We start from the raw sequence: 16,686 nt of genomic DNA on the forward strand, positions 1-16,686 counted from the left end.
ACATCTGAAAGGGAGATTTAAAATGTTCACTAATAAATTTTAAAGTCATTTGGTCACTTTTAAAGTTTGTTGTTCATACAGATTAATAAAAACTAATTCAACATCATAATCTTTGATACATAAAATAAGTAGTTTTTCATTAAACCTGTTTTTTTCTTTCTTGTGAAATTAAGTGCTCTGCTGTGTATTTCAAAAGTAATTGCACTTCAGGTTTTGCTCAATTTTTCTTTTTTTAACAACTGAGTTTAGAAAACTATAATTCGTTACAAAGCAATCACATGCATAATACCCAGCATCTGTATGAGAAAAACCTACCTTATACATAAATTAATATTATTTGTAAAAGCAAAAATAAATTCAGGGAATTTAAGTTATGGTTTTCAGTCTCTAAAGAAGAGTAGATGCTTCATTATATTATTTTGCAGTTCAATTCTTCTTATTTTCTGTATTAGTTTTTTCACTGTTATTGTAGTAGACAGAGCATAATGAGTCAAGACATCCTTAAGCAGAAAGATTCCTAAGATCATATTTCATTCTCCAGCTATGTTAATTACATTATCTTCATACTTAAGAAAATGAGCCAAACTTTACAAAAATGGAGATTCTGAAGTTTGCTACACTGTAAGGCATGTCAGAGCCAGCTTTAATCTTTTTGTGTTTTGTCCTGAAAGAGTTTGCATGTCCCTCCTGATGGGCTTTCTCTTTTGCACAGTGACCAGAGATTTGATAAAGTCTTTTGACGAGCTGCTAAAAATTAACATCTGTTTCCATACAGTTTCTCAGAAATCCCTTCCTCTGAATGATAGCAGCTGAAAGTTCCTCGGTCTCTGTTAATTTTGGAGCCTTTGGAATTATGTTCAGTTCTGAAAGGCTTCCTATATCAAGATCATCCCTGAGCCCTTTTAGTTTCTTCTGTAAGGGAGCAAGTAGTGAGACTAAAATTGCAGACCTGTGTTTGCTCAGTCTCTCCTTCAAGGCAAAGAAGTAGTTCTGTGGGAATTTCTTCTACTGATTGGAAGGGTTCTCTTTAATTGTTCATTTTTTGGTTCTTGGAACAAATTTTTAGGGGGGAGGTAAGGTGAAAGCAAACTCATGGTCAGTAACACTGAATGTTTATGAAGAAGTAGAAACAGAAAATGAGTGCCCTCACACCATTGTCAGGTCATTCATCAGTACCATTAAAGTAATTTCATATTTAAAACTTCTTTATAGCCAGATTGCATTGAGTGGTTTAGGTTCTTGTGGTCTGCAAAACACTTTTGGTTGGTGGGACAAGGTTTTTTGGGCACCTCTGAAGAGATCTGTGAAAAATAACTAGGAAAAGTGAAACAGTTGTCAGTAAAAAAAAAAATAAAAATGTTTTTTAAGAGTATGGTTGTGTGCTGTTTGCTGAAAACTGTCTTGAATGGTAACCTAAATAAGATAAAGTTGTAATTGACCTCTGGCTCACTTGTCTGTGAAGTTGTTCAAAAATTGAAGGCTTGATATTAAGTAATAACCGTTTAGGACTGATATGTTTGGAATAAATGCATTCATTGTTGATTTAAATAATGCAAATCAGTGGCATTTAAAATGAATGGAGGCATATCCCTGTGATCTCTAAAGAATGTGAGAATTTAAAATGTAAGAATGTAAGGCTAAATTTTTATGCTTGAAAAAAAAAATAGTAGTCTTTACTGGAGTCATCAAAATGGTTCATCCAGAATTCAATGTTGAGGATTAATCGTCTTTGTAGTTCTGAAGAGGAGTACATACTCATTTAACCATCTGTGATCTGAAGTCTCCAAGTGAATCCCTTACATGGTGTAAATGGGGAAGTGATAATTTAACTGTTGTTTCTTCAAGATCAGTCAGAAGTTTCTGGATTTCAGTGTCTACAAAACAGTATTAAGAGTAGGATGTTACCATTCTGCTAAAACAAAGCTCTGCATCCAAGTGGTTCTTTTTTTAGACTTGTTACCTTTCCACAGGTATTTTTTAGAAGACCCATTTCAATTTGCTAGAACATGAAGTTCAGAATATTTTAGGCTATTGTCCTATTTTGTTCATTTGCTGAGAGAGTTTGATTTAGTACTTAAGAAAATTGTTGGATTTGAAGGAAGCAGAAACATTGGAGACTTCATCATTAGTGATGTTCTGACTGCTGCTTTGGAAAGATTTCATGTTAAATGGAAGAATGGAGAAATTTCTTTATTCCAAATCCCCTCATCCAGCCTCTGTCCCTAACATTTGCTCAGCTTCCTACTTCACCTGTTTTCAGGATGGAGGTTCTTCATGTGGTTGACTTGTAGTTTCAGTAGAAATGTATTTGGAGATATCTGTGGTTACTCCAGTGCAATTTGCTTTTATGCAAATGTTCCTTAGTAATTAAACAATTTCTAAACGTGAAAGTACTCACCAAACGATGACACATAGACATTTCCAAAGATGAAGGTCACACCTATCTGCAGGAATCTTGTTCATAACAGGACAGGTGAGACATAACCACTTGGAAATCCAGCTAACTTTTTTTTTTTAATTTCAAACTTGTGGTTCCTGTAATGTTTAGTTCCTTGCACCACTATGACTCATTTAATTTGACACATCATCTCTACTATGTTTTAGAATGAGGTGGCTTACAATCTTGCTTTGATTGCCAAGTTTTATTGCATTTTGGTGAGCATGCTGCCATGTAAAGAGAACATCTGTATGGATTTGCCAAACCAAAAAGATGCATACATAGGAAAATAACTGGGATCAGACAGTACTCTGAACCATCATAAATTTGCTCAAGGAAACATTTTGGAAGTATCTACATTCTTGGAGTATGGGTGGGGAAAGAAAAAATAGTTCTAGAAAGAAAAGAATCTGAAAACAAACTTGAATACCCAGTCTCAAATACAGTCAGAAAGCTCTTCTGTGGCTAACTACATATTCCTTTTGTTAGAAAAACTGTTGCAAAGAGTTGGAGAAAAAGATCCTGATCACACTTGATTGGTCTCAAGAGCTTGTCAGCATACCTGTTCAGAATTGTGGCAAGCTTTGAACCTAGCTCTGATATTTTCACGAAGTCCTAGTTCCTGATAATAAAAAGAAAGTCTACTGTCTGTGGAATGAAGTGGACGAAGATTGGATAACTATGCCTTGGAGGATGCAAAGTGTATTTGAATGGATATTTTTAAAGTTCTTAAGTTCCTATGTTCGTCAAGACCCTGTTGGGTCCTGGGACTCTTGCCTTAACAAGGTAGATTTATACAAACTTGCATCTATTTGACTGTAAAAGAGAAGACATGAAGAAATCTGTTTGCAGAGGTTAATTATTCTCTCCTCAATACTCTATCGATTATTCTTATATAGCTCAAAGCAAGTCCAAGATTTGATGAAGCCCTTGAAGCCCAACAATGGTGTTTTTCATCTTTCATATTTCTGCAGCAGTTGTGGCAACTTAAAATGGTTTTGTGCTCATTCAATGGACTTTTTTTCATTATACTCAATGAAGATGGTGGTACTATGTATTCATCCTACCTTCTCTGCCCTAATTCAGTATGATATTTTCCTATACTTGGGCCAGCTTTTTTGTCCTAGATCCAGAAATCTCTTAGAGGCAAAACAGTAACGACCAAGTCTTGTTCTGAAGTTCACCATCAAGATGCACTGGAAATACGAAGAAATCTGTGAGTAATCTGTAACTCTGTCTGCAATCACCTTGCCCTTTAGGAAGAGAAAACTTTGAAGGCATCTTTTTCTTCTCAGATAAGAACACAACAGGTTGTGGATATAACAACATACTATAATGTCAGTATTCAGTTGTCAAGAGAAATGAAGAAGGTCCATCAAAGGAGCTCTGTGTTTAGAGGGAATATGCCAAGTTGTGATGTGATCATCTGTCTGTATGTTCTCAACTTACAAGTTGACATTTTGGATGAGGAAGATGAGCAGCATTTTGAGCCTGGTCAGTTATGGAAGTTCAAGAGTGAAAAGTGGTCCTACCTGAATTGTTTTGGTTGTTTAATCTTGGAGCCCTCAGCATGAGGGCTCTGAAAGGTGAGTTTTGGTTGATCCAGCTACAGCAGTTTAAGGCATCACAGCTCCTGGCCATCTGCCTTGCTCCCACAGTAAGGGTAGCAGAAGGAAACATTTGCTTGGCTCTTAGCTGACTTGTTCAGTCTGGTAGGTTAATGCAAAACATCTTCAGTATTGCCTAAAGCTGATGCTCTGGACAATGAAACACACTTGTGGAAATGTGAATGTGTGTTCCCTTCTGCTACAGGTGATAACCTCTGTTAAAGGAATGGGGCAGATAACTGGTAACAGTAATGTCTTAAAGGCTACTGTTAGATCCACCATCTGAGCTATATGATACTTTTTTGGTGTGGCTGATATTTCTGAGTTAAAATGAAGAAACAGACTGACTTAAGAAACACAAGTTTCTTAATTTGTGTTTCAAAATTTGTGGAGTTTTTAATTGAGAAATAAGGTAGTGATGTGTGTGTATGCATGTGTATTTAAAAATAATAATAAAGGGAAAGGGAAATTCAAATTTGAAACCTATCAGTTCGGAGGCTTCTGCTTCCTCACGTTCCTGACACCTGCTGTGAAGTTTAGTGAGGTCAAAGGCCTCAGTCATAGGGAGAAAAAGGTTTTTTGTCAATGCATGAAGGCTTAAAAAAAAAAATTAATCAGTGGTATAGAGAAATTTATCTATATAAGTTCTCATATGAATACCAAAATTCTTGTTCTACAGAAAAAGTAAAAATCTCTGTGCTAAAAAGCTTCACCTTCCATGTGGCAAATTTATTTTGCTTCTCATGCCTGTCATAAAATTGACAGGCTTTCCTACACGTTTTTGTTGAATTTTGAAAAGTTTATCATTTGCAGTTGACCATTTTCTGCATAGAGTTTTTATATCTATCTTTACTGTTGTCTAGCCATTAAATACTGTATATAATTTTGGAGTTTTAGAAAGTTAGCGATGTGCAAATAGATTTGAGAATGAGAATGATGAGAAAAAAAGCCTGTTCACATCACTGGAATTGACCATGTCACTACTGGTTTCTGTGTTGTAATGTTAGTTTTTTCAAATATTTCAGAGATGATCCTTCAAAGTTTTCATTGTTCTGAAAAAAGAATCTTCTGCAAATAGATTAAATTAGAAATTGTGTTATAATTCTGGTTTACAATTTGAGAGGTTTTTTTTACTCTTAGAGTTTGTTTATTTCTTCCTTGATTGTTTCCTTACCACTTTACCTGCTCCCAAAAAGAGAGCTAACCAATTGCCTCTAGTGATAGAGCACCACAAATATAGGCACCAAATAAATTATTTTTCTTATATTGTATTTGTGGTCTGGACATTTTGACAATAGAGCTACAGCAGAATTTCTAACCTATGTGTAGTCATTCCTTAGACTTAAAATCATATTCCCTGATTACAGAGAAAGTAATTGTTTGGTTTTGTTTTTAAACAATTTACATAGTGATAGTTGACAAATGAGAATATGAGCCTTAGTGCAGGCAGGACTTTTAGTTTTAACAGCAGTAATTAATTTTAGGTTATAGTACCATGTTGGGAAAATAAATAGCCCATAGTTGAAATGAACAGAACATATTCTTTTTGATATTTTCATGTGCTTTTAATTTCTGTGAATTCTACCAAATTACAACGTGTGTGGTTGGCTCACTTTTTATTTTTCTGTATTCTAATCTTGATGATTTTTTTAGTACAAACTGAAAGGATTATTGCAGAAGAAAGCTCTTGACACTACGTAAAATTATCACTGAACTTTTTATTTTATCCATGAAGTGTTACGGTTGCAAAGGGAAATTACTCAAACTTTTAAGTGTGTATTGGACCCCCACCTAATATATATGTATTATGGTATAAGCTCCAACTCTTAGTGTACTGTTTTGCTTCACAGAGAAGCATGGAGTGTTGGAGTTAATTTAATCCTTTTTTGTACATTGGTCCTGTGATCCCTGGCAATACTATGCATGAAGTCCAGCTGAGGCACTGAACCATGCAAGAAGAACCTTTGGCTTAATCATTGCAGATCCTTGCTCATTTCATGTACAATGAAGCAGGCTGAATCTGCAGAGGAGAAAATTTTACAGTAGTATTCATCAAAAAGCAGTTACGAAGGTGCACTTGAAGTTTGTCTTTGCAGACTTTTGCTTCAACCTTAAATTTTTTGTTTGCTTCTTTTTGCCATTATACATTGCAGCTTCTTTATTAGATGGTTCTTTTGGAAATTTTTCTGGAACTTGGATTTCATGTGTTTTCAGGGTGTTTTTTAAAGATGATTAATTGGCACCTGTGGTAGACTGACAATGAACAGTAGTCGATGAATATGTTAAAAATATTAGGCAGACAAGTTCTATTCTTGCTTTTAAATCCAATGAGTTTTGTTGTGCGTGCACATACATGCTGAGCGGGTTTGATTTGTGGGAGTGGATACTTTTGCTAGAATATCTATTCTCTTTCTACATATATCATTTATGATTTTTCTCTTTTAATTTGCAGATAAACCTCTGAAAAAGCGAAAACAAGAAAATAAACCACAGGAGGCTGGGGGTGCTACTGGAGGAAGTAGACCAGCTTCTCAGGAGACAGGTTCTGCAGGAAATGGGGCCAGGCCAGCGTTGATGGTTAGTATTGATCTTCAGCAAGCAGGAAGAGCGGACTCTCAGGCAACAGTAACTCAGGATTTGGAGGCCATCAAAAAGCCTGAAGAAATTAAGCAGTATAATGATGGGTTTATGTGTGTTACCCAAGAAGACGCTGTTGGAGTTCTTAAACTTAAACCTGAAAACCATCCGGAGATTTTTAGGAAAAAGACAGACTTTGAGGGTCAAAAGGCAGATATCCAGCAAAATGAAAACAGACAAATGGAATTTCAGCAAAATGAGAGCAGAAGGTTGGAAAGTAAACACAATGAGAACAAACAAGTAGAAGTTAAATATGAAAGCAAACATGAAAGACAATTGGAACTGAAACAAAATGATAACAGACAGACAGAGGCAAAACAAAATGAGAGCAGGCAAATGGAGGTGAAACAAAATGAGGGAAAACAAAATAACGGCAAACAGGAAATACGACAGAGGCCTGAAACGCCCAAACAGAAGAGTGAAGGCAGGCCTGAAACGCCAAAACAACAGAAGAATGAAGGCAGGCCTGAAACACCAAAACAACAGAAGAGTGAAGGCAGGCCCGAAACGCCAAAACATAGGCATGATAATAGGAGGGACTCCAGTAAACCATTGTCAGATAAGAAAATTGAAATATCCAGGCATAAGCCTGATGTGAAATCTGATCCTTCAAGGATAAAACCTGAAAGTAGACCAGATCCAGCAAAACAAAGGCCTGATGGGCGTTCAGTTTCTGATACACCAAGGCGTGACTATGATAGCCTAAAACAAAAGTCTGAGGAGAGGGGTGAGTCAGAGAGATTCAGAGGAGATCCATCCAAGATTAGAAGGCCTGAGTATTTGAGATCCTCAAACAAAAATGAGCATGATTCTAAGCATGGTATTAAATCTGATGGTTCAAAAACTGAGAAATTTGAAAGGAAACATAGACATGAGTCTGGTGAATCGAGGGAAAGGTTTTCTTCTGGGGATCAGAAATCAAGGCCTGACAGCCCTCGTATTAAACAGGAAGGTAAAGGAGATTCTAGTAAATCAAGACCTGATAAACCTGGTTTTAAATCACCTAACAGCAAGGATGAACGAAGGACAGATGGTAATAAGAGTAAAGTAGATAGTAATAAAGCACATGCTGACAATAAAGCAGAGTTTCCCAGTTATTTGTTGGGGGCAAGATCTGGCGCATTAAAACATTTTGTCATTCCAAAAATCAAGCGTGATAAAGATGGCAATGTCACTCAGGAGTCAAGGAAAACTGAATTCAAAGGTGAACATAAGGACAAAGTAGAGAAGATTGGGCTAGTTGAAGATCTAAATAAAGGAGCTAAGCCTGTAGTTGTCCTTCAGAAGCTTTCTTTGGATGATGTGCAGAAATTTATTAAGGATAGAGAAGATAAATCAAGGGGCTCTTGTTTTAAACCTAACAAGAACAAGTCATCCAAATCTAATAAAGGTAAGATTATTTTTGTTAATTGCATTATAGCTTGTACACTCCTTTTCTTTTAGATTTGCTAATCCTGTGGTTAGAAATTAAACAGAAAAGTTTGATATGCTTGCTTATACGGTGATTTTGAAACTCATTTAAGAGCTTGTAACTGAAAATCTTCCTCCAGTGTAAGTGAAATGATTTATTTACTCTGGTGCAAGTACCTAATGTGGGGACACTTAAATGATTTTAAACTGTACTTCGGCTACATTAGTTAGTCTGGGAACTTACCTAGTTAAACGTTGACTGATAAATGTATTACTTAAACTGGTTTTAAGTGTGTCTGTATAAGGGACTGATACTGTTGTAAATAAATCCATAGCTGGAGTGGTGGAAAATACTACTTAGGCAAGCCCTAAGATTATTCTTCTACATTTCTAATGAGGACTGAACTGTGGTTTTCCAAGAAATGTTCTACAATAAACCATAACAAGAGTTAAAAAATATGACCTGCCTTTTACAGTACAAATACAACACACTTTTGGAGAGCCTCCACACTTTACGCTGTGTAACAAACTTACAAAAAGGTTTTGTCTTTAGGAGAATTTAGACGTTGTCTCTAAGGTCTACTGTAGGTGGAAAGAGGAATGGAACTGGTAAACAACTAGCTGACATTTTTAAGTTAGTAATATGGACAGGATATTTTTCAGTATAGTTTGTAGGTTTAATATTTGGTTGTTGCTTCTACAGATTCATCACTTCTTATATGATCACTTTTCTTCTTTGTGCTATAATTTTGGTTTCTTTGATTTCAAACTGAAGTAGGTCATCTCGCATTGTGAAATAAATGTTACTAACTGGTCAGGGTTACTTTTTTAATGTTTAGTATTTAAAGCATTTCCATTTCTTACATAGTTGTGTTTACAGAGTTGTCATGTCTCAAAAATAGAACAAGTGGCAGGGGGGAGGATTGCAGCTGTATGCAGGATTATTTATGAATGCAGTTACAGGTATAACATTGCTCATGAATTTGAGATTAAAACGTTTTGCAAAGTTAAGAAATAATGTAGATAAGTGATGTGGAAATCAACTTTGTGAATGTATAATGGATTATGTGCATGGGTACAGACTGATTTTTGTATAAAGAATTTATTGTGCTAAATCTGTTTTCTACTAACTTGATTGTATTGACTTTTAAAGACTTAATTCAATATGAGTATTACATGTTTTTTGGTAAAATATGAACCTCCTTGTGCAATATTTTCTCTTAATCCTGAAAATATGAACATTTCCCTTCTTCCTTCTGAGTTTCGGAACAGGCAAGATGTCCATTGCTAACAGTAATAGCTATCTGAAGTTGGACATAAAATTATGATACTTTTTTGCTGTCTAAAGATTTTGCATGAAACCTGTATGTTTTTGATAGAGATGGAATTCAGTGCTGTCCTCAAAAGGATAAGCTATGAATTCATACAATTCTATGTGCAGAGAATTAGTACTTTTTAGAGGTGTTCTAGCTCCCTCAGAGCTATATACACTGCGTACATGCTTTCTAAAATGTTTCCGAAGTAGACTTTGTAGCCTAGAGTATGTGGTTATTTAATAATATGTTTTAGTAATGCATAAAGGATTAAAGGACTTGTCCAATTGCCATGACTCTAGTAGCTGTAGTACACATGAGCAGTGCATTCATTTCAAGCTTAGGTTTATAACCTTTCTGGAAAGTTTGTATATTTCATGTTTTGAGAAGTCATACATGTTTCTTACATATTCTGCAATAACTTGGGACTTATTTTCCAGGAAAAAAAAATAATAATGTGTTGTCAGTCTCTGCTATTGTATCCAGAATAAGATTCTTACAAAGATACTAGAAATAGGTTTCGTGGAGAGAATAATGTTGTAACTACATTTTCTTACAAGTCAAATTTTGAATTTTCAGACGTGTATTTTGTAGAAAGTGTCTTTGAACTTCATATTTTTCACGTGTATTTTTAGTTTTATGCTTTTTGCCCAACTTCCTGATAACTTACTTCCTAGGATATTTTATGCTAAATAATTACGTCAACTCCAGTGTCTGAAATGGTTCCTAATACATAAAGCTATCTTTTTATAAGCTGAAGTCTACTTATCAAAAAACAGCAGACTGATACAGAAAGTATTCAAGTGAGTTCCACAATGTCCTCACTCCAGTTCAGAGAAATAGTGTTCACTGCTTTACTCTGCCATTTTTAGTTATAAACATTTTAATTCACTAGAAAAAGTACTATTCATAAGCATTCTTTATTTAGTTCATCCCTTATTTCTTATTAGATTGTAGCAAACCTTTTCTGGTGTTGCCTTTAGCATCACTGTTTCACTTCTTCTCCCATCCCTCTTACTTCATATAGCTTAGTATATTTTGATTTTTCTTTCCTTCTCTTACTTGCTTTTATTTCTTGTCCTTTGTTTTTCCTTTGTCATCCATCCCTTCCACAAGAAAATATCTTCTTCTGGTATTATCACATTCAACATCATTGCTGTGATTCAGCTTAAATCTGGTTTAAAAGAGGATTAGTTCAGCTAGTTCAAAACATCATTTATATAGTCATTCTGTCTTAAGGGACTAGTGCCAATTCATTATAAAACTCAGGAAAATCACTTGTTTTAAGCTAAGGTGAATGTTTTGTAAACCAGAAATCTATATAACTTTATATATAGTTTTAATAAATTTTAAATTTGAAAGTCATGTCTTTATTGTGCATGTGCCTTCATTATTCTGTAAAAAGACTTAAAATATTTTTACCATATTTTACAGACAGGTTTGGAATTTTATAAGCTATTAAATGAATAGGAAGGGTAGCCATAGTGCGTGACTGTTAATGATTGAATCATCCTGACAGTCCCTTTTGACATTTACAAGGGAGAAATAACATTTTTCTCTCTTACAATCTTTGAACACTTTTCTGAAAGGTGCACTCCGTCTCAGAGGAAAGCTGTGGAAATACCGTCCTAGTGGTTGTTTTTTTTTAAGGGGTCTTATGCTGGCCTGTTTTGTAAAGGTCAGAATGAATTTATAACACTTCTTTCTTGTGGTTTTAATGTCTGTGAATGCCATTTATCCTGGTTTTAATGCAAATATATATTGTAAGAGATCCATGGAACTCAAGTTTGTGATTGTGAGGTTGTGTGTGCTGTCCTTCCTTTTCAGAGCTTCAGTGAATACCTTCTCTGCTGCTTCTTATAGCTAGACTGGTCAGATATATGGGAGCTGATGGGAGCTGTTACCAGTTTCACAGTTAATGTATTCTGGACAAGAAAAAAAATTAATAAAGTATGAAATAGATATGATTAATGTAACTCTGCGTAAGGAGATGGCTGAAGTGGTTTATTATATGTTTGGCTTCCCGAAATCAACAGTACATATGTAATGTCAGTTTCAGTTTAGGGCAAAAGAGTGTGTGTTTTTAAGACTTGTGCAGAAATGCCATTTGGGTCTTCAAGTATCATCTAAAAAAGTTTGTGTTTAAAAAAAAAAAAATCGAATACCACATCCTGCTCCTTCATTGTGTAGATTGTTATTATAGGATTTCGTTATCTCTACAATACAACTGTGAAGACAGGTTTTGATTGCCCAGTGCAAGTCTTCCTAAATACATTGCATTCTCTGCTGCTGTGTTCTGAAATTTGAATGAAGATTTACTATTTCTTCAGAGGTGTTCTTCATCCATTTTTTACAGGAGCAACTAAAAATTTCACTGCAGCTCAATCATCTTCATGTCGTAGAGCTAAAACAATGCTTCTAGATTTTCCTGTGTTCTATGCCTATGCACTTGGTTGCTATTTTTTAATTCAAATGACATTTTTAGAACCTATAATAACTACAGTTTGTAGTCACTGATAAGCTATAGCAATGTAACACTCTATGGCTTTGGGTAACATGCTGCTTCATCTCTGAGGTCTAGCACTGCTGGAAACTGTGTTGCTTGTCAAGCTGAGTGATCGATTAGATGTTCATCTTCTACATAGGAATGACAAGAAGGTGAATATTCCATGATGAAAAACTGTATCCACATTGTGTTGGCTCATTGCGCCAACTTGTACCTCTTCTCACAGTTTTCTTGACAGCACAGCGGAGCTACTCACCAATATTTTCTAGTACAGCTGAAAACTGGACAAAAAGGGAGTATTAATTTTAAACACTTGGTGAAATCCTTCATGTATAGGACATAAAGATTACCATTGTGAAAGTCCCTAATTCCACAGATCTGAAATTTGGGATCACTGTCTTGGAGTTCCTGGTAGAAGCTGCGTTAGCACAAGGGAATAATAAACCACTAAGCATCTTGCAAGTTGCATGTGATGCTAGGTGCATTGAGCAAAATATAATTTTCTCTCAAGTTCTCTTGTAAGTTATACAGCATTTCAGAGAAGCAAAGGACAATGTTTCATGGTTTACAGCAAGGAGTTTTTCATAATTCTTCTGAGCTGAAGACTTTGAAGCTTCTCATAAACTCTAAAGTTAACTGGATTTTTAGAAAAACTGTATCACTTTCATAAGAATTCTACAGTCTTTCTGTTTTCATGTTGCCTGATACAATAGTGACCAGTGCTTTCCAGCTTGACTAGACTGGAAGTGCAGCTGGCTGTTCCTCATGGCATTAGAAGTATTTAAAGATGTGCTGGGTTTACCAAGAATCTGTTAGCCCTAAGTCTTTTTTCTCTTTCATTACGTTCTTGTAAACAGGATCACAATTTGAAAAATACTCCAGGCATCATTTAGTCAAAAGCCAAAAACAAATTATATATAATGAGCTAAATTCAATAGCCTAGAAAGGTCTCAGTTCTTTAGCATGCTTTGCACCAGAATTGATCATTTTTGGAACATTGTATCTGTCCTCTCCTGAAACGTATGCTGGGATGCATATTGGCATTGTACATACTCTCTGGGGTCTTTGGTTTTGGTGTTAGTTTTTCGAAAGCTTGGATAAATTGGATAAATGTTGGATAAATTCAGCAGCTGCACACTGGAGTCCTTTCTTGTGTTGATCTGGTACCAGTATGATAGGAGATATTTTCAGCACATCATTTTGCCTAGAAGCTGCTTGGGTTATTTCCTACTCGTATATTTGCCACTAAGGTAAATATTCTGGTTCTTGCGCTCATAGTTCTCAAGCCTTCTCTGGGTAACAAAAGTGAACATCACATATTGCACATCTAGTTCTTAACAATAACAATAAACTTCACCAAACCTACTAATCTGGTCGTACATTTGTTCATCAAAATTACCATGGTTTGTCTGCAGATTTAGGAGTGCATGATTTAATTAGTTCACTTTTGAAAGATAATAAATTCTTCTTACTACATGTGTCAAAGTTACCTAATTTGTCAGAGCAATCAACCTTCTTCACTGAAAGTCTGAAACTGCCTTTGGTTCATGGGCTTGGTTGCTTGATCAGGTTCCTCTTATTTCTGGGAAAAGCTAAAGTTACTTTCCATAAATAATTTTTGCAACAGTACATTGCAATATGGAAAAATGAGGGCCAGCAATTTATCTGACGTTACAATGTATGCAGGGCACTAGGCAATGCAGACTCGTTCATTTACCTAAACATCTAAATAAGGATGTTATTTCTCAGTTTATGTGCAGGGATATGTTATCAAAATCTTTGGGTTGAATTTTCTTCTAAGCAAAGGGTAAATTCAACAAAAAGCAAATAGTGGAAAGTCTCACATTTGTTTCTGGTAAATGAACTTTTCAGTTGCTCAACATTTTCACCCATTTTAGGTGAGTGCTTTTGTGCAAGAAAGTGTGAACAGTTAACTTGAAATTTGGAGTTTCTTTTTGATCTGTGGGTACATTAAGAATGAACATAAGGAAAGGATGAGACCTTTTTTTCTTCAACTTACTGAAGTCTTGTTTTCGTCAAATAAAGGTTTCTTAAATATACTTACTGTTTTATTATCTACTAAGCAACATTTATTATCTTCTAAGCAACAGTATTTTATATTAAAAGCTAAAGCATCAGCAGCCTGTTTTTTTTTTTGTGATTAAGTTGCTTTAAAGAAGCAAAACAAGAGTAGCTTCCTGGGATGTTTTCAGCAGTAAAGGCTAAAAATGTTAGTGCAAGATAAAAACAGATCTTGTTGTACCTATAGTCAAAAATCAGCTAGAAATCACGGCATTTGTTTTGCTTGTTCTCTGCAAAGATCTTGTTTGTATTATATTGCTTAAATGGGAGTATTTCTTTTATGAGAAGAAAAATTCTGAGGTGTAACTTTATTTTATTTAATGCTCTTTTTTCCTAGGTGAGGCCTCATGGCTCAGTTTTTAAATTGATTGATATACACAGCTAGGAAAGTGCATCAACCATAGATTTCTAATTCGAAAGATTAACAGTAGTAATTAAAACAAAACAAAACAAAATCTGTGTTTTGCATCTGTGCAAAACACCTTAACTTTTTAATACAATATATTGAGTTAGCTTAAATTTCAATGCCTATGTTCAGAAGCAACGATAGTGAAATTCTATTTTGGAAAAGTAATTCCCTCACAACTTTCATTCATAAAAGTGAGTTTCTTTGTGCAGAACTGCATTTATTTCAATTGCTGATCTTGCTCCACGTTACTCTGAGTAATGCTGTATTATTCGTAAAGCATCTTTCAAAACTAGACCTTTCTAGGTTCCTTTTATGAATTTATAAAGATGAGAAGTCAGTTAATAGCAATAAGGAACAAAATAACTTGTGATATAGTTGCTGCAGCAATTGGATAGCTTGAGGTAATCATTCACACTAAGGTAATGCAAGTTCTGATGCTTCTTGGCAGTTTTTGGAGGGGATGTGTTGGCTGTATTCCCTGCTCTCTGCCTGGGTCCTTCAGCATGCTCTTTGGAAATCTCTTCCCTGCATCAAAAAATATTTCTTGCTTCTAAGAGTGTTTTGTACTATTACAAAATCCTTTTTGAATCTGTGGGGCTTAGCTGGGGGCAGCGATAACCTCCAATATATGGTGGAATTACTCAGTTGCTTTGTCCAGGCTTTTCTCTGACCAACCAGCCTGATGGGTCCCATTTAGAATCATAGAATCATTAAGGTTGGAAAAGACCTCCAAGATCATCTGGTCCAACCATCCCCCAACCACCAATGTCACCCACTAAACCATGTCCCTGAGCACCACGTCCAACCTCTCTTTAAACACCCCCAGGTACGGTGGTGACTCCACCACCTCCCTTGGCAACCCGTTCCAATGCCTGACTGCTCTTTCTGAGAGGAAATGACTCCTAATTTCCAACCTAACTCCCCCCCAGCACAACTTGAGGCCATTCCCTCTAGTCCTATCACTAGTTACCTGTGAGAAGAGACCGACACCCAGCTCCCCACACCTTCCCTTCAGGCAGTTGCAGAGAGCAGTAAGGTCTCCCCTGAGCCTCTTCTTCTCTAGACTAAACACCCCCAGTTCCCTCAGCCGCTCCTCACAGGACTTGTGCTCCAGGCCCTTCACCAGCTTCATAGTCCTTCTCTGGACATGTTCCAGGCCCTTGATGTCCTTCCTGTGGTGAGGGGCCTAAAGGTGAACATGGTATTCGAGGTGCGGCTTAACCAGAGCAGAGTACAGGGGAAGGCCAGAGCTGAGGACTGGAATGTTAACAGGGAGACTGAGCCCCTCCTTTTTCAGAATCTTCCAGAGTCTGGGAACCTTCCCTTTGTGTCATTGTTAGGGTAGATAAAGAAAAATTATTTTGAAAGATGTGTTCAAGCAGGTTCTATGGAATGGTACAGGACATAATTCCTCATGAGGGGGAATGGAGGGGAAGGAGCCGATCTATTCTCTTTAGTCACCAGTGATAGGACCAGCGGGAATGGTGCCAAGCTGAGGCAGGGGCGGTTTAGGCTAGACATCAGGAAGAGGTTCTTCACAGAGAGGATTGTCACACACTGGAACAGGCTCCCCAGGGAGGTAGTCACTGCACTAAGCCTGTCAGAGATTAAGAAGCATTTGGACTGTGCACTTAGTCACATGGTCTGAATTTTTGGGTAGACCTGTGTGGTGCCAGGATTTGGACTCGATGATCCTTATGGGTCCCTTCCAACTTGGGATACTCTATGATTCTATAATTCTTCCTGGCACTAGGTCTCCCTCCTGCCAGATCCTCTGCAGCAGAGAATCCTGTGGGCTCCTGTAAGTCTCTTGGGCAGTGGTAGTGAGGGATCTGAGTCTCCTGCTGTCCATCTGTGTGGGTGTGCTGATCTCATGTGTTGTCCCTTCGTGTATGTAGTCAAAAGGTGAGGTTAAATAAATGATAGAGGGTCTATATCCTGCTTAAAAGATATAGCTGTATACACTTCCACAAACTTTAATATAGAGTGGGGTAGCAAAGATGAAAGCCACTGAAGTAAATGGACTACTAAGATTATTTTCGGTCAGCATTCATCTTGGCTATGTGTTTTTCAGCTGATGATACAGTATCAAGATAAAAGTGGAACTTCTGTCTTAAGAGCAGATGTATTTTCCCAATGCCTTAAATTCCTCCTTGAGAAAAGGGCTGCCGTTGCCTGTGTTTCCTCTTCCATTCTTAAACCTGTCTTGGGCACAGAATTATATGGAGGAGTGTGAAGCCAGTGGGTGAGGGACTTGGATTACCAAGGACTCCGTGCACCATATA

At 36.5% G+C, this 16,686-nt stretch overlaps 1 protein-coding gene across 8 annotated transcripts in view; it reads left to right on the forward strand.

Annotated features, from left to right (window-relative positions):
• The window catches only part of NIPBL (NIPBL cohesin loading factor), a 190,487-nt gene that overhangs the window by 120,016 nt on the left and 53,785 nt on the right, over positions 1-16,686 (forward strand). For 4 of the 8 annotated variants that reach the window (XM_066988238.1, XM_066988242.1, XM_066988240.1 and 1 more), the window contains one exon: positions 6,497-8,071. The exons of 3 other annotated variants lie outside the window; for them this stretch is intronic. In XM_066988238.1, coding sequence (XP_066844339.1) covers positions 6,497-8,071 — 1,575 coding nt within the window. The remainder of the gene's footprint in view (positions 1-6,496; positions 8,072-16,686) is intronic. One more of the 8 variants, XM_066988239.1, reaches the window with a different exon arrangement.

Source organism: Anser cygnoides, chromosome Z, assembly GCF_040182565.1.
Source record: "Anser cygnoides isolate HZ-2024a breed goose chromosome Z, Taihu_goose_T2T_genome, whole genome shotgun sequence".
Taxonomy (NCBI): Eukaryota; Metazoa; Chordata; class Aves; order Anseriformes; family Anatidae; genus Anser; species Anser cygnoides.